The sequence below is a fragment of the Convolutriloba macropyga genome, chromosome 2, assembly GCF_964194025.1.
Source record: "Convolutriloba macropyga chromosome 2, txConMacr16.3, whole genome shotgun sequence".
Classification (NCBI taxonomy): domain Eukaryota; kingdom Metazoa; phylum Xenacoelomorpha; order Acoela; family Convolutidae; genus Convolutriloba; species Convolutriloba macropyga.
In genome coordinates this window covers 56,338,556-56,358,980 of record NC_134469.1, presented here as the reverse complement: position 1 = coordinate 56,358,980, position 20,425 = coordinate 56,338,556, and the positions used below count along the sequence as shown (strand labels likewise).

General features: G+C 33.4%; 3 protein-coding genes across 3 annotated transcripts in view; 1 reads left to right on the top strand and 2 right to left on the bottom strand.

The window, feature by feature from the left end:
• Window positions 1–2,235, bottom strand: part of LOC142334523 (uncharacterized) — a 48,392-nt gene extending 46,157 nt beyond the window's left edge. Inside the window, exon 1 of the mRNA XM_075382622.1 lies at window positions 1,237–2,235. Coding sequence (XP_075238737.1) covers window positions 1,237–1,659 — 423 coding nt within the window. The 5' untranslated portion in view covers window positions 1,660–2,235. The remainder of the gene's footprint in view (window positions 1–1,236) is intronic.
• Window positions 2,236–3,161: 926 nt separating this feature from the next.
• The window catches only part of LOC142334521 (glycerate kinase-like), a 45,104-nt gene continuing 27,840 nt past the window's right edge, over window positions 3,162–20,425 (bottom strand). The window contains exon 6 of the mRNA XM_075382620.1: window positions 3,162–3,748. Coding sequence (XP_075238735.1) covers window positions 3,222–3,748 — 527 coding nt within the window. The 3' untranslated portion in view covers window positions 3,162–3,221. The remainder of the gene's footprint in view (window positions 3,749–20,425) is intronic.
• Window positions 11,023–19,427, top strand: LOC142334522 (uncharacterized). Its single transcript, XM_075382621.1, has 5 exons — window positions 11,023–11,233; window positions 11,559–11,696; window positions 18,291–18,383; window positions 18,555–18,586; window positions 18,875–19,427. Exons 1-5 carry the CDS (start codon window positions 11,095–11,097, stop codon window positions 19,058–19,060), a joined length of 588 nt encoding a protein of 195 aa, XP_075238736.1. The 5' UTR covers window positions 11,023–11,094; the 3' UTR covers window positions 19,061–19,427.

The following is a 20,425-nucleotide window of genomic DNA, read 5'->3' as shown; positions in this document are numbered from 1 at the left end:
AACAAACATGCTCCAGCTTAAAAAACCTGTGTAATACCAATACTCTACTTAGAGCCGTAAAAAGACCAACACGTTTTAAAAAATTGCTTCAAACTTCATTCGAGATCAATCTAAAAATTCTGAGAAAAACGGGGAAAACATGCAAATGCTGTACACAACGACAAGTGACAAAAATACGCCTCAATATAATTTTTGAAAATCAAGTCTACTAAATACACATTTAACATTTTGGGTATAAAATGAAACAAAACCGTATGAATGCTTAAGTGATTTTTAATGTTTCGGGAAATGACATTGACTCAAACGGTGATTTTTTTGCAACTCCGTAAAGATGAGGTTTGTTTTGTCTTCTAAACTCGACAAATGATTGCTTCTATAAGTTTATAAGGTATTCACAATGGTACAACACCTTCGATATGCCATTATCAAAAACTCAGGAAATCTTAAGATCATTTAGTTACTAGATAAAAAAAGTAGGTTTTCAGATTTTGAAGCTAAAGCAAAAAAAACTCATCCAGTCTTTCCTTACCGAGTCTCGATTATTATCACAAAAGGATCTCTCCAATCATAAAAATCATATATGATTCCTAGTAACTAATATTCTAAGTCATCTATGGTGTTATCGAATCGTAGCAAAAACATACTATGGCCATAAAATGAACATTAGTAAACATTAAAAGATTGTTGAAAGAATTGCAGAAAAATAAAAATTGTCGATACACTTCTTTTGTAAATTCCTAGTAGCTATATATAAAAAGTTAACGAGCAAAAAATGGCATTATAGTCTGTATATTTGCAGCCATAAAAAGAGCATATATGGTTCTTACAAACCATGCGATGATCGTATATGGTTCTTACTATTCATACAAAGATCATCTATTGATCTTAGAAAGCATTGCATTATCAATCAAAGAAAATGTTTGTCTTATATAGAACCATAAATGATCTCAGTATGCGTAGTAACAGCATTCATCCCAGGCCTGTAAAAAATTAATGGCCACAAATGAAATAGAGAAGCAAAACCGATCCGAAAATACTCAAAACGCTATTAGTTGTTTGAAATGTTACACCACTGAAGCAGGCAATATGTTTCCAAATTATAAGACCAGACAATACTTTACGCAGTTCTGATTCAAAATTTTTTGACAGTTAATAGCAAAAAAATTAGATAAAGTGAAATAGAACAAACCCCGTCGACGACGTTTCTATTGAGATACCAAATAACTGATTAATTACCTGCTCCGCAAGAATACTGCGCCGATGGTTGTTAAGTAGGTTGATAGCCTCTTGGTACTGGCCAGTCTTAGCCCTGTGCTCCATCAAGTCCGCTATCAGGCAACTCTGCTCCTTAAAGTGAGCAGTATGTCCCGTAGGCGGATTGTAATAATCCAACGCTTTGTCCAGAGCACCTGGGCCGTAAGTATTGTGCAAATTAACACCTAAGTGAGTGCCGTCTATCTTCTGCTTGACCTGCTGGGTTTTGGAAATTTCCTTCTGTCTCATGCGATTGCGTAACTCGTTTGCATTCGCAGAGCGTGCCCGCAGTTCCCCTAGCAGGAATTCACGCTCTTTTTTCAACGCAGCTATTCGCTGTCTTTGAACATCTATCTCCGAGGCAGATGTGATTCTGTGCCTCTCGGGTATAGCGCCTGCTTCCATAATTGGATGCCGACACAGAGTTTTGCACAGCCACTATTCTCCTAAGAGATATCTTCTAGCTACTGTTTCAGAATTTAGATAACTTTTTTCATACATTTTGCATCTCGTGAGTTGAAAATTACGAAGGCTCTGACTTTAGGTGAATTCCATCTCCGAAGTTGTCATTAAGACTACATCCTCGGTAAAGAAGAAGAAGGTTTAATTAATTGGCCTCTCAAAAGGATTTGAAAACAGCGGAGGATTGCAGGAATTGCAGTTCTGGAGTTCCGGATTGAGAAACTTTTGTTAAAACCGAAGGTGTAAGAATTTGATTTATGTAACTTTTTCACTTAATGTTCGTACTGCACACACAGTTCTGAACATGATACAAGTTGAAAGTAATAAACAATGCAGCCCTACGCATACGTATTATACGCACATACAAAAAGTATACAGACTATGGTGGCTAAAACATAACAAGACCTCTGACCAATCAATTCAATAGATGATGCAAGACAGTTTGTTTGTATCAAAAGAACTGTGATACAAATTCAAAATTTCTCAGATTTAGAACAAAAACAGAATTTTTGAAACAATTAGTCACAATAGCAAAGTAGGAGCAAAATATTTGATTGCTGGTTGTCGTTTATCGCGAAATTAGCGAAAAGTTTATCGCATAATTGTTGATCACAGGAGCAGAAAACTAGCACATGAGCAACTCCAGGACGTAACCAAAATGATAGCCATGACTTTTCATTCTTTTTCGGAATATTGAAAAAACCTAATTCGCAAAAAATACGACAGGCCAGAGTTTAACGAGTACCATATCTGAATTTTAGTGGTAAAAACAGACAGGTAGGAAATTCACAGGGAGAAAAGTTCTGTTAAACAAAAATCCTGCTGATAAGAATTCAGTACAGCAACTTTGAATTCAAATTACTTGATAGAGACGTTCCCGCCTTCCACGCAACAACACACGCCACTGATAGAAAGACTGAAAGCAAACACGAGTAGAGACAAAGATAAATTTTTTTACCGTTCAAAAACATTTGAAATTTCAATAATTCTTTTAAAGTGCAATTCTATTTTTTTTAGAGATCAATTAATGAATTAATACAAATCTTTGTTATCAAACTTTGATTCGGAATCAAAAGTTTTTGCTCATTAAAGGTTCAAATAAGTGTGTTTTTTGTTGAAGAATTCTTCACTCTTCTCAATCGCACTCTATAACATCAGTCCTGTTCTCCTTAAGTTTCAGAATTCTTCTCGTTTCAATCTTCTATGAACTCTTGAAAATTATTTATGTTCTCCCCGCTCATTGGGTGAGACAATATTTACAAAAACGAAGGTCCCCTCTCATTGGGTGACGCTTCTCAAAAGACTCCTTTCTTCTTGGAGTTCACAATGTTTGCGGAAATAGAATTTGTCCAAAAATATTGCAAAAATTGGGGTTACGGGACTCGTGCAAGCAACATTGTAGCCGATCCTCGTACAATCACAACGGAAACCGACTGAGCCAATCAATAAATAAAGATTAATTATTGTTATTCAATATGACCCTTTACAAATACCTACATTATAATTTAAATTGCAAACGAAATAAACACCAGATCCATGACATTAGTTCCTGTGTGGCCACACTTAATATGCGGACTTGAAAAATTTTCATCTCCTGAAACTTTAAAGTCTTCTGCTAGTTTTGAAAAGAAGTTATACGAATCACAGTTTCTAATGCTTGATGACAGTTGGCTCTGCAGCTCCTCTGAATGGATAACCAATGACGCAACATTCTTGTCAACAACAGCACCAGCGGCATCGGTGGGGCCATCTTGACCGTCGGTTCCCGCGGCCAAGAAAGCGACTTCATGTGATTTGAAAAAATTGAAATCGTCTGCGTATTTCTCCAGAGCAACAAGAGCAGCATGTTGATTCCTGCCTCCAAGTCCATTTCCAGTAACAACCATTGTGGGTTCCCCACCAACAATGAGTAGAATTTCATGAGAATATTTATCAGGTGACATTGAAGTGATGCCAACCGTTTTGGGCATCATAACATCTTCACATGATGCATCATAGAAAGGATTTGTCAATTTCAACTCGTAATTTTCACCTAAAATACCAACACGAGACCAATAAAATAATCAGAGGCAGAACACAGCGGGAGAAAAATTCATTTCTATATTAATTTTTTCTCTCTTAAGGAAAAAAGCATAATACAGTGACACCATTTAATAGCAACAAAAATGCGGTCTTAAAAACAATACAGGTAAATAAGAAACAAACATACAAGAATAGAAAATTGTTCATTTAATTTTCTGAAAACTCTCAGCAGCAATCCGTGGCATCAGAGCTCAGCACTGATAAATTGCGCATCTTCGATAGAAATTGCACAAAAAATTCAATTCTGGAATTGGAACAGAAAAAAAATAAAATTAGCTATATATGTCTGAATCAATGTCTCAAAAGCTTCAATTTGGCGTTCGATCTTCCCAACATAAGATGTTGAAGAAGCGCGGTTGATTGTACTCACCCAATGAGAGGGGAGTATTTTCGTAAGCAATGTAAATCAACAGAAGGGTACTTGAGCGCAGTTCATTAACGCGAGGAAGTTTTAAAACGAGAGTTAAAAGGCTGAGGGAGAGAGGAAGAAATGTCAGAGATCGGAGATAACCTTAAGATTGGCAAAAAGAAATAATCAGCAAACATTTAAATTTTAGATCAATAATATAAACCAAGATTATTAGATAATGGAGACCACGCAGATTTAATTAAAAAGAAATTTATTGTTATTGACTTGAAAAAAAATGAAAATTGTCAACAAATTCCATCGAGCATAATTTAAAACTTTCTGAACATTAGCCTCATTTCCGTTATTTTGTTCACATTTTTTGTAACTTTTGCTCAAATTTTGATCAATTTTGCAAAACACATGAAACAACAACATTAACAATAACGCTATTAGTTTTACGTTTAAGAACAAAAGATAGTTGTTTTAGTGGAACCGATTATTTTAACTAAAATTTTGGCTAAATTTTTTTAAAATCCATTATTTTTCATGAACGATGACACCAAATATGCTCGCTTAGCTTTGAACAAAATTACCGGTAACAAAGACATAAAAGAGCTGACCCAATCTTCGTTTACTCAGATGAGAGTTAACGTTACGAATCCTAAGAAAGTGTTCTGGAACCAACAACTTGTCAGCCTTTGAGTAATTTAAGTCGACATTTATTAAAAAAGCATAATTCGTTTTTGATATATTCTCTTTCGCAAAATTATCTGTTACGCAACTACTTGGAGAAATTGAGCTTTCACGGCTTTGCAGCAATTCCAAGGCCAGTTTAGTTCTCATCGTGAAATTTTACAATAAAAAAGACTAGGATCGAATCGGGACGCTGCCCTTCTTAAAAAATCTTTTTACAGTTTTGTTTTATCCCGAGTACAGACAAGTTTCTTTTTGCCCCCCCCCCCCACTTGTGTGGGGAGGAACTACATGGGTTTTTTTGTTCGGACAATTTTGGCCGACCGATATATTCATCGTAGATAAATGTGAGTGGTATCATTAAAAAGCTGGTCCAGCGTAGAATTCAAAATTTAAAAGATTTTTTTGAATTTCATTTTTTTTTTCGAGAAGTTATCGAGGACTGAAGTTTTGTGTGAACACGGGATATTTGTCATGATTTTGTTCACTTTTAGTGTAATTTTTCTTTAAATTAGGGTATTTTCTATAAAAATAGTATTTCAAAATTACATTTCACGTCACAAAATGAATCGATTTTGTGTTCCTAAAAAAACTAAAGACGTAAACAGACCAGTTCTGGTCTCAGGGGAAGTTCACTATAAAAAAAATCGAATTCTATTTGAAAGCTCTTTTTTAGAAAACTTTTCAATTTTTTTTTATTTCTTTAAGTCAACTAAAGACTAGTCACTTTTCTTATCGAGATTCTCATCATGACAAACTTCATTTACAGTCAAATGAAGCCATTTATTTTCAAGGAATTGCTCCTGTCTTTTGGCTTCGACTCCTGTTTTCGTAAATCTAAATAAATTTTTCGTTTTCTTTTTGAGGTTTCACCAATTTTTTGGAGTCCTATGGCATAGAATCACTGACTAAAAGTGCAATATTTTCCGAAATGAGCTTTTAGTGAACCTATCTAGTGCTTTGAGTGGACAGCTAATGGCTGTTAAGACTTTAAAAAAAGGTTTTTGAAAGTTTTTTTAGTACTAACCTATCAAACCTGTTTTCTTGAACTTTAAGTCAGTCTCAGTAATGACAGGATCCTCCTCCTTCCTACTGCAACCAAATTTAGTCTGTTTAAAGGTTTTATCTTCTAACTATTGGTTAAATGGCTTCAACCCCACAAGATTTCAAATTTACTAAAATTTCACGATATTTTCGTATTATTGGTTAATTTAGACATCTTATCACATTATCCTACTATTGATAGCTCCCATCTGCTTAGAAAAGACGTTCAATGGAACACGAATAAAATTTTCAGAGATAAGAAAATGTTTTAAATGGCTTTGGTTTTTGCCTGTTTTTGTTGTTGTTTTCAAAGTCATTAGACTTATTGTGATGTCTTTTAGATTACCTATGCACAAGAAACATCCTTGTCTTCCCATCGGGCATATTTGAGCGTATTTATTGATTTCCATTGAAAAATACTGAATTTAATGCCTGTTGAGACTTTAAAAAACAGGAAAACTTTTTTTGAACAATAACCAATCTAAACTCTTTTTCGTGGACTGTTAGCCAGTCTCAGTATTGACAGAACCCCCTTCGTTTCTACTGCATCTAAATTAATCTGGTTAGTGGTTTTATCTTCTGTCCACTGGTTATATGACTTCAATGCCACAAGATTTCAAAAAAAAATTTGAACCTTTTTTTATTGTTCTCGTATTTTTTGTTACTTTTGAAATTTTATCACATTATCCTGACATTTATAGCTCCATTTGGCTTAGAGAAGACGTTCAATGGATCACAGATAAAATTTTCAGAGAAAACTTTATGTTTAAATGGCTTCAACACTTGCTTCTCGCAGTTTTCTGCTGAATTTTTGGTTCTTGCCTTTGTTTGCTGTTGTTTTCATAGTCAATGACTTGTTGTAATGTCTTTTAAGACTTATAATTATTAAGACTTATAATTTGTCTGTTTGCAAATTATTAGGACTTATAATTCGCAAACATCCTTGTAGTTAATTTAGCGTATGTATTGGCTTCCGTTTAAAGCTATTGATTTTAATTGGCGTTGACACTACGAGTTTTCTAAAAAAAAATTCGTGGTTCTAATGTATTTGTTCAAATTTGTTGATTTTTTGAAGTCATATTGTTGCAAAACAAGAATCCTATTGCCGTTAAAAAATTGAAAATAGAAATGTTTCAGCTCGAAGCAGTCAGCTTATAGCGAAAAGTCTTAAAGTTTATGATACACATTTTCAAAGATTTTTCAAATAGACATTTTTCAGCTTCTGTTGTTCTCTTCGTCAACTTGTAACTTATTTTCCTCATTGAGAGGTCCAAATGCAATTTCCTGTATTCTAAAAAAACATATCTTGTAATCTTATGTCGTCACTGACGTTTTGTACACTAAGCGGTTTCATAAACTTTTTTGAGTGGTCAATCTTTGTAATTCTTTTTCTCTTCTTTCAGCATAATCGCGTAATAACAGATCCCAATGGTTTTCAAATGTGGCCCAAAACAACCTATTTATTTTTTCGGTACCAATCCTTTAGCTGAATTAGCAGAAAAAATTATTGAATCAAAACACAATGTTCAGATAATAGCTAATGATTTTAATGGTATCAATAGTTTGTGTTTTTGCAGATCGTTTGTAATTTTTTGAGTTTTTTTGCACCTTTAGTCCGTTTTTATGGCTAAGTCTATCCAGAGACGGGTCCTTTTTGTTTCGTAATGAGTTTTCAGTAACTTATGAAGGATCATTTTGTTAAAAACTAATGATATTTAAGACTTTTGAAATTTCTTGGTTTGAAAAATGTTGATTAACTTTTGGTTCTCTTTGTCGAGTTGTTGCCTAGTCTCATTAGGCAAAATGTCCATCTTGTGTATAGATAAGAAAATTAAATTTGTGAAATTACCGTTTTATATGACTGCATTTTGAAGTTGTTACTAGGTGCTTTTAAATTTAGATATTCAGTTTTTGTCGGGAAATTTTTGTTTTTGCTTTTTTTTGATGTTTGTTTTTTTCTCGTAGTCTCATTAATGGCAGATCTCGCTGGCGCTGTTATGGAATATGGCATTATGTAATTCAATTAGTAGTTACGTTTTTGTAACGATTGTTTTAAACTCCATTATCTATTTTTGCTATCTCTTCATTCGGTTGACAATTAAGTCAAAACTGTAGATGAGCTCGGGTCGTAACATCATGTGATGTGCAAACGCGCATTAACGAACCTCCTTGTTACTTAGAGATTCATTTATTGAAACATCGCATATATGCTCAAATCAGGCCCAATGAACAGATATTGTTTTCAGAGCAATGAATTGATATTGGTTTCAATGAATTTTTAAGTTTTGCCTGCCTTTGATGTTCATTTTGTAGTCTTACGAATGACCCCCCTTAGTCGAAGGTCTGATTTGCAATCTAAATAGTTATTGGTGAAATTATCGAATATTTCCAGCAGATACCTAATTGTTCTTTGAATAAAATTTTTAGAAAATAGCATCGAATTTTTGACTATCTTCAACTTTTTGACGATATATTTGTCAAAATGTAGCTCAGTCGTATTGATGATTAGTCCCAATTTCTGTCTAGCGAAGCAAGAAAAATACATTCAGTTGTTTTGTTTTAACTTGTGACTCCTATAACTTCAAATACGTTTGTTTAAAAAAAATGTTTGTGAATTTTCGAAATTGCCGTCTATTTTAGCCTTAATGCTGTCAATTTGTAGCTGTTGTAGCTGAGTCTTATCAATGACAGGTCATATCATGTTTTAAACAAAACAAGCAGTAATGCATTAGATAACTTAATTTAAATTAAGGTTTCAAGACTTCGATACTGAGTTTTTCTCAGAAAAATTAATGAAAAATGAATATTTGCATTAATTTGTGGTTCTTTTTCAGTTTCTCGCCAACATTTCGCATGAGCTAAATATCTCCATGCTGTTTTATTGGAGACCAGTTGAACATGTGTAATATTTTTAGTGAATCTTCTCGCAGATTATATTTTAAATTCCGAATTTTGCATGTAATTGATGTTCTTTTTGTAGTGGTATGACGTAATTTGAATAATGACTGGTCACAGCGGTTCCTATGCAAGTGTGAATGAACTTATTTAACTCTTTCAAAAGACTTGAAGTTTTTAAAGACTTTGAAATTATTTGATTTCAAAAATAAGGAGAGAGTTTTAAACTCCATCTTTTTTTGTCAATTCGTAACTTAGTCTCATTAATGACAGGTCGCGTTCATTTTCTCGTGAAACATATATCAGCTGATGATTTTATGACCTTAACACTGAAAATTCATTTTTTAAAAATGAGCTTTTTGACATCAAAATTTTGGGTTCTCTTTGTTGTCTTTTAATTTTGCCCCTTCAGAGACCGTACCTGTTGATGTCCAAATGAGGCCCAAGTAGACCTAAACAATCTTATCTGACAATTCCTTTTGCTCATAGTGGCTTCAAATAATTTGTTCTCGTAATTTTTTGGACTCTTGCCCGTATTTGTTGTTATTTTGCAGCCTTATGACTTAGTGTCACTGAAGACAGGCGATGTTGGCTTCAATAGCAGTTACATATGAATCCATATAGTATATTTTAGTTGAAAGATGATTGTAGTTGTGACTGAAATTACTTGGTTTCAAAAATCAATGTACTAGTTACCTATTCCCAATAAGAGAAGCTCTCATCATATTTCGAGTGGTGAAGAGCAAGCGAATTTGTGCAGTGTAAATTTCATCTGATGGCATTTTCACAACGCCACTGAGTATTTTATAAATTAATAATGAGTTTTTGTTTTCGCTTATTTTGTTATGTGTCTTGCCTGGTAGTCTTATTAATGGCAAGATTCATAGGCCCTCTAATTGGGCTTTCTGTAAATCATTGAGTGCTTTGAGTTTATAAAATTTTTTATACTCAATAAACAATATTTTAGAAAAATATTTCTGATTTTTGAATTTTCCCATCTCTGCTTCATTTGACGGGCAATAAAATCCGAACTGTGGATCAGTAGGATAGTAACATTCCTGTGCAAAAGGACCGAGCCTCCTTCTTTTCTTTTCATAAGCAGTATACGGTATCATATGATCAATTTTGCCGGCTAAAATGCATTTGAATAGGAATATAGTTTTGCCTAGGTATAACAAAACCTAGGTTAAACAAAGCCAAGTTAAAGAAAATTTCACTCACTTTAGAACAACTTCGCACGAATTTGAAAATTTTAGTAAAGTTTAGGGGAAACAAATTTGAGTAGCTTGTGATTAAATGCATTTCTGAAACCTCGAGAAATTTTGATTTACCTCTAAAAATTATTTTAAATTTAAACATTTTCTAAAATTCTGTGCCACGCACAAAATCGCGTTCACCTTGCTTTGAACATTTTATCTAAGACTAATGATGTTACCAAAGTGAAAACCAGGAAAGCTACGAGCAAATTTTTGATTGACAAAGCTCCGCCACTTGATAGTGTAAGTTTAATACAGATTCAAGGCATCACTCGACTAGTCTATATAAGCCTTCTGATGTCCTCTCAAATTTAAATGACGTGTCTGTATTAATAAGAATTACATGTCCTTAGATTTGAAAACCGAATTTATTTATAATAGTTTTAGGCAAAATCATTAGAAAACTCAGATTCATTAGAGGACTCAAATCTCAAAACAAAAAAGCGTGCTGTTTTCGACGGACTATGTAGATACAATACCGCAGTGATCTAAATGGAATAATCTACCCTGCCGTTGGGAATTAAGTGTTTACCCTGTAACAAAAATCTATTCTGTTTTGCGCTGTATCACGACTGCCCAGTTGATTTGCTTCTTAGTCAATTTTGAACACGCGGGTACCAATGAGTAGCAGATAGCTGTAATATCGATGACTCAGGACTAGGACAAGGCCATTTACCAGTTACAGAAGAGACCGTTCTGGAAGGTCGTTTGGTAAACATTTAATTGTTTGAATTCCAATTGCCATCTTTTCAACAATTTTGGGGGATTTATTCTGTTTCGCCCCTCCCCCCTCCCCCAGAAACGAAAAAGATTTCAAAGTTCTCAAAGATATATTTTGGTGGCGGGAAATTCGCAGAAATTTGGCGCATCTACTATGACCAGTGCTCATGTTTTTCATCATAATTTTTTGTTTTCTGAAAAGATTCACTCTACTCTTGATGCCTCTTTTTATTTGGAATCAATAAACGTGCTGCACAAAATCTTTGAAGCTCTTTGACTCCGCCTACAAATACAAAATACCAAATAGCTATTGACCTTTAGGATATAAAATTGCACGCCATGAACAGAAACAATGTAGGGAACCGTGGGCTTGGATTAGATAACTATTTAATGACCTGTCTGCAGTGGAAGACCGCACCACAAACTAAATTAAAAACCTTGTGCGTCATCGATCGACTGCCGAGCCCTGATTATAAAGGTAAGTGAAAAGAAAGAGAATTTTTGACCACCCCCTTCCCCGTATCGATTTTCTGGGTCTTTCCCATAACCTATAGCCCCCCCACCAATCATGGTAAATATACCATAATGGGGGGGGGGGGCTATAATGGGAAAGACCCGATTTTTTTAAATGTCGCATCTTAGGTACATTGTTTGAAGGAAAATCATATCGGCTCCAATTTCAATTAATTCAGTGGCAACTTGGTTTCTAAACCGAGCGGAGGATAATGAGCTAAAGCAAGAGATGAAATTAATAGTCAATAGTTCACGCTATCAAGCATTCAGTGATTCTGTTTAACTGACAGGAGAGATGGTGAAACAGAAAACACCGACCAGGGTAGCCACTCTGTCCCGACAACAGATTGCTGTAGCTGAACTGGAAGCTGTCGCAAAATTGGAGCCCCGTTTGAAACACTACCTCACAGTTAATCAAAAGTCATGCCGTAAGTCGTTTGTACAATAAATTCCGATGCATGGCATTATGGAAAAGTTGAGTATTATTAGAATTTCATAACATCCCTACCAGAAAACGGATAGCATTTAATGCGTCATTCAGGCTACTTCCCGGTCATGTCGTTAAGTAAACTAATTAATGTAATAAAGAGGTTGAAAAACGTAATGACCGTGAAGTTAGGAGTCCGTTATTTTGACTTTATTACTAGGTGTTTTCTTAAAAAGAAAACACCTAGTAATAAAGTCAAAATAGCATCAGACAAAACCTGCACTCAACAAATTTACATGAAAATCGTTACCAAGCACATGGGGCCTGTCCTTAATGAGACTAAGTAATAAGTGGGCGGAAAGAAGACGAAAAATGGGCAAAAGTTAAAAATTCCTTGCATTCTTTGAAACCAAAAAAATTCAAAAATCATTACAACCTTAACTTTTAAACTAAAAAACTCAACTATAGAGTTAAATATTAATTCCTATGTTGCCAATGAGTCCTGTCGAAAGTGAGGCTGAGCTACAATCCTAAATAATAACAAGTACAGCCAAGTCACAAAAATTCACAGAGTTTACAAAAACACACAAAAGACGAAGCCAATAATACCGTAAAATATTGACTGAAATCAATATCTATGTTCAATTGAGCCTCAATTTTACAACAACATGGCATAGTTTTTAAAAAGCCTATGTGAAAAAACAACAAAAAGACCCAAAAATTTAAACCAGTATGAGAAAAAAACAATTTTTTTTTAAGGAAAACTCATAGTGTCGAAGTCATAAAAGCATTAAGTAAAAATAAAATTCTGCCAACTTCAAGAAAAAATTGAAAAAAACTGTCAATCAATAGACTAAGATGCAAGTTGGCAAAAAGGAGAACAAAGAGGACAAATATCAAAATAACAATGATATTTTTAACAAACGAACAAACTACAAGTGATTAAAATGATTAGCTGTAAACTAAAGCTATAACACTCCATATAGAACCTTTAAGACCAGTTAATTTTGAGAATATGTCGCATGAGTGCAAAAGATAATCAAACAGCCAAAACTGAAAATCGAAAACATTTGCAGAAAAAAAATCAATCATAAAAAACCATAAGCTATTCAAGGTTTTGACCTTTTGATCTTTTCGCCTCCTAAAGTTCTGATATCTTTAAATCAGTGCGATATCAAATAATTTTTCCTATTTTTTCTGTTCATCAGCTCATCATCATTTTGCAAATTTTGGTTCAAAAACTACACTATTGATCCAGTGAAAACTCCATAAAACAAGAGATCATAGACAAAATAAGCAAAAAAACCAAAATTTTACGCAAATAAACGGTGACAGTTTTATATCGTTGATTAATGCTAAAAACGAAAAATTTATATTCATATGTGTCTGATCATTGACCAATGAAGACTTCAATAATTAACTTTGAAGGGAAAGACTACAGAAAAAGAAAACAAAAAATTTTATTGATATTTTCCTCCAGTCACTGATAGGCTTCTTTCCTGCCACCAACACATCAACCAACGACATCTACCATTACTCCGATTGCAACAAACCTACAGAAAAAATACATCTGGACTCAAAGTCGAAATATTAAAAAGAAATTACTTGAACAAATGGTTTCAGAGTAATCAAAAAATAAGGATATTACGTAGGTTTTTTAGACATCGTTTACTCCAGAAATTCAACGTCTTGTCACTTTATTGGGATAGAGTGAAAACACAATATACAAAAATATACTATTTTAATCGAGGCCACCTAACTCAGTCTCACGGAACAATTTAAACAATGGTGTGCATGCAAAATCAAAAAAATCAATCTCCTTTGCCAGACTCAGCAGTTGAGTAAAATAAATTTTGATATATATTCTTAAGTAAGGACAAAGGTTTAGTTTTCAAAAGCTTCAGTGAAAAAACAACAAAAGGAACCAAGAAACTTTGACCAATATGAGAAACAGCAAAATTTTTTGACGAAAACTCATAGTCTCAAAGCCATAAAAGCATACAGAAAATATCGATTTTTTGTGTCTCCCTCACGAGAAAATTGAAAAAACTGTCAATCATTGAAAAAAATTGCAAGTTGGCAACAAAGAGAACAAAAAGGGGCAAACATCAAAATTACCATATTTTTAAAAAACAAATTGAGAAAAAGTCATTAAAATGATTAGCTGTCCATTAAAGATATTAAATAAATTTAAATACTATTCCAGAGAAAGCCTTTGAGACCTGTTATTTACGAGAAAATCTCGTACGAGCACAAAAGACCATCAAACACGGCCAAAAATCGTAAACATTTGCGGGAAATATATTTGTCGAGGTATATAAAACCATAAGCTTTTCAATGTTTTGACCTTTTGACCATTTCGCCTCCTTGACCGTTTGACCAATTTTGAAATCTTAAAATCAGAGCGGTATCAAATCATCTTTCCTAATTTTTCTGTTCATCGGCTCATCATCATTTTGAGAATTTTGGTTCAAAAACTATACTGTTGCCAGTGAAAGCTCCATAAAACTAGAAATCATAGTCATTACAAGGAAACCGGCTATATCGCAATGCCACATAATATTCCCACCACCTCACTGGTGCTCAATCTTGTCTGTATGGACTACCAATTGAAGCAGAGATAGACTGCCTTGAATGAATTAGTTCCTTTTTTTGATAGATTCCTATAAAAGACATGATAGGGTTTTATATGGTTCACTACAAAATATGGTTTTATACTCATGATATCAAATTCCTTTATGGAGCTGGAGTGAACACTCAAAAAAACAAAACGACAGACACATAATCGTCTCTAATGCAATTTATCAAGTAGAAAAAGAACAATTGGCCAAATAAATAATTTTAGGAAAACAGCAGAAATTGAGATTCATTAATCAAAACCTATCCCATTTTCAAACTGAATCTCAAACTGTGATTCAACGAGTAAATAAAAATCACTAAAAAACGGGCTCATTTAAATTTGAATTTATATTCTAAATTTAGACTTCAAATTTCATTGAAAAACTTTGCTGCAAAAATCAGTATAGTCAAAAATTAAACACAACACACTGAAAACACGCAAAATAAGACCACTGAATAACACGCAAGTACAGAGATTTGAGGGTGAGACAGCCGGGACATGTTGCTAATGAGATTATTTTACGAGTCGACAAAACAATACTTAACGGTAGAGAATTTTTTAACCAAAAGCTGTTATAATTTTCGAAACAAAATTCAAAACAATCCAATGTCAAAGAGACACAATCAGAACTTTTATTAACGCTATTTCAGACAGCCAATTGAACATATCAGCAATCAAAATAACTGATAAATACAATTAAAAAGAACCAAATTTTACCAAAACTGAGTAATAAAAAAAACAAAATTTTACTCAAAAACAGGAGACAGTTTTTTAATCGTTGAATAATTCTCACAAAGAAAAATATAAATTTATATATGTCTGATCATTCACCTATGAAGACTTCAACAATTAAGTTCGAAGGGAAAAACTACAGGTAAAAAAGTTTCATTTAAATTTTTCTCCAGTCACTGCTAGGCTTCTTTCCTGCCACCACCACATCAACCAACGAGATCTTCCTTTACTCCGACTGTAACAAAACTTCGGAAAAAAAACATTTGAAATAAAAAAAAACTTCCTGGAAGAAATGGTTTCAGAGTAAGAAAAAACACAAAAATAAAGATATTACGAAGGTTATTTTGACCTCATTTACGTAAGAACTTCAACGTCTTGTCACAGTATTAAGATCGAGTGACAACACAGTATACAAAAAAAGTTCAAATTTAATCAAAGATACTTAACTCAGTCTCACGGAACAATTCAAACAATGGTGTACAAACAACATTAAAACAAACCAATCGAATGGCCAGATTCAGCAGTTGTGCAAATTAAACTTCGATATACATTTTTCAGAAAGGACATCTGTATATGCAAACACAGTTCAATTTTCTTTATTTCAATAGAGCAAATTTTAGAGCAAAAGGAACGACAGACAACAAATCAAATCTAGGGCAAGTTTTTCATTATTAAAAAGACAATTTCATCAAGTAAACAACTCAATTTTCCAAATACCAAAAACGAAAATATCATGGTTCATCGTTATTCAAATTAAAATTCAAACTGTAAGGTATCTCAATTGACAAAGTGGTTATTATCCAGCGTTTTTGGCCGCTACAAAACTTTAAATGGATTTGAAGAACTCAAAGTATTTTTATAAATGAGTGTAGAAGTTAAAAGAATTGACCATTGCATTCACTTATAAATCCAAATTGAGAATGCAAATTCCAATAGAGGTCACTTAAGCTAGATAATCACCAGTTAGGTCATGAGTGAAGTACGTCAGAATTGCATTTGGAAATCACCAAACGCTTGTTCCAAACAATTAGTCAATAAATCATATAAATCGGAATGTGGAAAAAAACTGGAAAATCATTTTTTTAAACTCCATTTTTTTCAAAAAATATTAGGAAATAAAAAAACCCATGATAACCGCACAGAAATCTTCTAAAATTAGGCTACGAAAAAACATGTTTGAATATGAAGCAGCTAGAAACTCTAAAAAAATAACAAGTAGGAAAAACAATATTGATGCGCAATAATTTTTCTCATAATTGTAATTACTTTTCAAACAAAATTTATAAGCATTTGCTTGCAAATGAACACAATCGGAAGTTTCAAATAGGAAGTTTATAAAATCAGATGGCCATATAATTATTCAGACAAAATGAAAATTCCGATTGCAAACAAGCAAATTTAACCAAAACCAATTCTACACAAAACTCAAACAAAACTCAAAATTTCTACGATTTTTTAACTAAATTAAATGAGGCCACTTTTATGTCAATGATCATAAAAGCCATAAAACGAATAGAACTTGATAGATTGATAAATTTCATCACCGATCAATGAAGAAATCAAAATTGAGATTGAAGGGAAAGACAACAAGACAGAACGAAAACGGTGACAACTCAAGTTTGACTTACATTTTAAAAAAAAAAACTGGTATCCAATCGTAATAAATAATAGCTATCATTCAGAAGCTTCATTTATGTCACTTCTGCAACTAATGAGATCTTTCATTAATCAGACTGTTACAATACGAGACAAAAACATTTAAAATTAATAAACTTTTTACCAAAATTAATAGTTTCAAAGTAACCAATGCCATGAATAATGAGAGCCTTATTTAGGTTCATCTAGATCTCTTCATTTTTCAACGAGTCATGTCAGTTTTCAGATGCAGTAAAAAAGAACGAAGAACAAAAAATAGATAAAACTTCCAGGTTTGAAGTCAATAATATCGTTAGTTACCTACGAGCAAATCAAAGCAAATGCATGTCAATTAGTACACTTCGCCGTAAAGTCACACATAAGTCCACAATTGGCCCCAAAAATAAACACAAAAACAGGGCTCTAAAAACGGAATATAGATCCAAATATAAATCTTTTTTCAAAAAACCACAATGAGACAAAGATTATATTCAATATTGCTTCAGGGTTACTGATACATAATATTTCCCAAAAACAGTAACCTAACTTGCAAAAGTTAACGAAAAACATTAGTTTGAAAAATCGCCAACAATGTGAACAACATTCGTGTGAAAAATGAAACGTTCACAAAAACTTTAAATCTCAAACACTCGTCGAAAAAAAACAAAATAACAATAAAACTAATTTCACACTCTACGGTTGACGGGATTTCCAGTGATACCACTCAGAACTCTATACGATTAATATATCAATCAGCTGAAATTGACTGAACAAAAAAACAGTTGAGCATACAGTTCCTGCCCCCACATGTCGGGTCAGAACAATTAGCTCAGGTCACGATTTCGGATTTAAAAAATCTGAAACTATTCTTAATCAATAGAAAAGTTTTAAGAAACAAAATTGACGGTATGTAGTATTGATTGGCACACGGTTTCCTCGAGAGAAAAATTTATCTCTCCCTTCCAATCGGTTACATTTTGTGATACGGAAGAAACACTAGCAAAGTTCAATTATCAGTGGTTCAAGATTATTGTGTTATTTTTCACCAGCCAAATAATCTTATTCTACCCTAAATAATTACGTTCAACCTATAGATTGTGTTAAATTACACAAAACTAGGCTGATAAAACTTTGAGGCGCTTTTGCACATCTTTTACTTTAACAATTAGCATATAAATGGTAAAAATCAATTTTCAGGGCGATGATTTGTAGATGTGATAATTGGTTGATGGCTCAGTGAGAGAGCAAAAGGTGAATCTAACACTGGGGGACTAAACTTGCGCAAGTCACTTTTGTGTTTCTTGTCTTAAACGACAGTTGTGTTCTGATATAATTATACAAAAACCGACTGATAAGCGATCTAGCAGATAAAGGTGTGGGTATTTCAAAGACGTTAATTGCAATAAAAAACTTACAACTTAACCAAGAAAACTTTTCACCTAAGATTCACAAATGCCAAAAATCGGAGAGAACTTTGAGGACAGAGAAACGACATGTTGCAAATAGCGGTTCCGCTCGTTTTGCGAACCTTGAACACGTGATTATTTTGTGACCACCTTCACTCAGTTTCGCTCAAAGTGAACATTTTTTGTGTGTTTGTTTCAACAGAATGCAGGCCAGATTGTCTGCCAAAGAATGCAATAAAGTCTGAACAAATTCCACCCATTGTCGTGCCTCAGTCATATTACAACCCGAAATACAGTAAACTTTTCAAAAACTTTCTGTCACTTCTCTCTTCTGCTTTCTCTTATTTTTGCACTTGGGTGGCGTCAAGTTAGAAAATTTCCGTAAAATCTGACAATCTATCATTTTTCATGTCAAAAAAGCATTTAATTGCAATTTTCAAGCAAAGCAGGACGAATTTTGTTTCAGATGTACCCAAGGAAAGACCTCTCAGACACCCGGTAAAATGATTCTGATACTTAACATCACATTTTATTAACTTATAAATTCACGTCATTCATATAAATTCATATAAGTTTATACTAAACAACCCTTGTTGAATATTCAATGATTAAAATTCAAAAAATAAGTTTTCATCTTTGAGTTAAATCTATCAATATTACTGTTACATCTGTACCATTCTCAGTGAGAAATACAACCCATTTTACATCGCATTATTTACCCACTGTTACATTATATGCCGGTTTGGTAATTGCTTTGATGATGTCAGTATTTTTAAAATATTTCAGCAAGTGCTGACTGGGTGGCCAAATGTGGACCATAAAGGTCAGCAGCCAGTGCCAGCGAGTGTGCTGGACATGCACAGGCAATATGACAGAAACTACCTGGACATGTCACAGTTCAACTGGAAGTGTACCGGAAGTTCAATAGTACCAACATCCACCGAAAAATCAATCAAGCAGCACGGAAAATAAATCAGTGGCAAGAAAGCGGCGAAGTGACGATTGATTTGTGTTTAGATGTAAAGACACAAAGAATCATAATGAAGCATAATAAAGAAATTTTAGATCATAGATCTTTGCTTTTATTCGGTTGAAACATAGATAAACAATTGCTTAAAAAAAGAATTTATTTCTTGGACATGATTGAATATATACAACTCTTAGATATATATTTATCATGACACAAGTGGATTTGCACGGAATCCTGCTGATTCTTTATTGCAGCAAGCCCAATATTTAACTCAATTTTACTACATATAATTTACTAGCTCTTATGGTTATTAAGATAAGAATCCTTTAACTTATGGTATATGCTTTTTAATTCATCACTTGTACTTTTCTTCTACGTTTCCAGGTTTGAGCACATCATTTGGATCTTGTTGGTTTAATGAATGCTATCTCTGTGTCAGAGCAATTCGACTTAATTCTCGTAATTTATAGACTTCTGGATTTTGAAGTGATCTAAAATGCTCTCATTCAGAGTTTAGCACGCAATTACATGGGCTAATTAGCGTTAAATTAGCACCAACATCATTTGAAAGTAGTAATTATCTACAAAACATGGACAAAATCATCAAAGTCTCCCCAGATGAACCGAAACTAGCAGAAGTTGAACATAAACTTGATTCTTTGGCAGAAGAAGGAGAATCCTAAGGAAGCAAAACCCAGTCAGTCAAATCATAATAGGCAGCCGTCTACTGCAAATAGATTTGCTTATCGCGACAAAACTGTAGGATTGAATAATAGACGCAATTTAGGACTAAATAATTGTTGCATAGCCTCAAATGCTTATAACAAAAGAAAAATGCCTGAGTCAAGCGCTATTCGCTTGACTAAGGGAATAAGTTAAAAGAAGATTAATTCACCAACATATATGAACAAAGTGTATTTATATACAGTCTACAATTGTCTTTTAAGTTTTGCTTTTATTTTACTACTGACCCAATGATCTTGCTGATTTCTTGCTCCGTTGATTGTTTCCATTCGTAGTTGATCCAAGATCCACCAAATCCTCAAAGTTGATAAAGCAAACAAAATTTATAAGCAAATACTGAATAGGAAATGTAGTTTGAATTTGGTCACAAAAATTAGCAAGGAACGGAGGCTCAGGTGGTTGATTACACCGTAAAACAAATTATATTACCCTTTTTAATGAAGTACCAATTTCATATCCCTCATTTAGTAGCAACACATGTGCAATTTATTAAAAAGTAATTTACTTGAAATATGGGTATGTGATTCTGATTGAAATTTGTATGCATGAACAAAATAGGAAAGGATGCTGAGGAGAGGGTTGGTAATTCCAAGTTCATGCTCCATGCGGTACGTATTACCAAA

Coding starts and splice junctions, on each gene's coding strand:
- LOC142334522 (XM_075382621.1), top strand. CDS start 11,095: ATGAACAGAAACAATGTAGGGAACCGTGGGCTTGGATTAGATAACTAT. Junction 11,234..11,558: donor GCCGAGCCCTGATTATAAAG/GTAAGTGAAAAG, acceptor TTTAACTGACAG/GAGAGATGGTGAAACAGAAA. Junction 11,697..18,290: donor AGTTAATCAAAAGTCATGCC/GTAAGTCGTTTG, acceptor TTGTTTCAACAG/AATGCAGGCCAGATTGTCTG.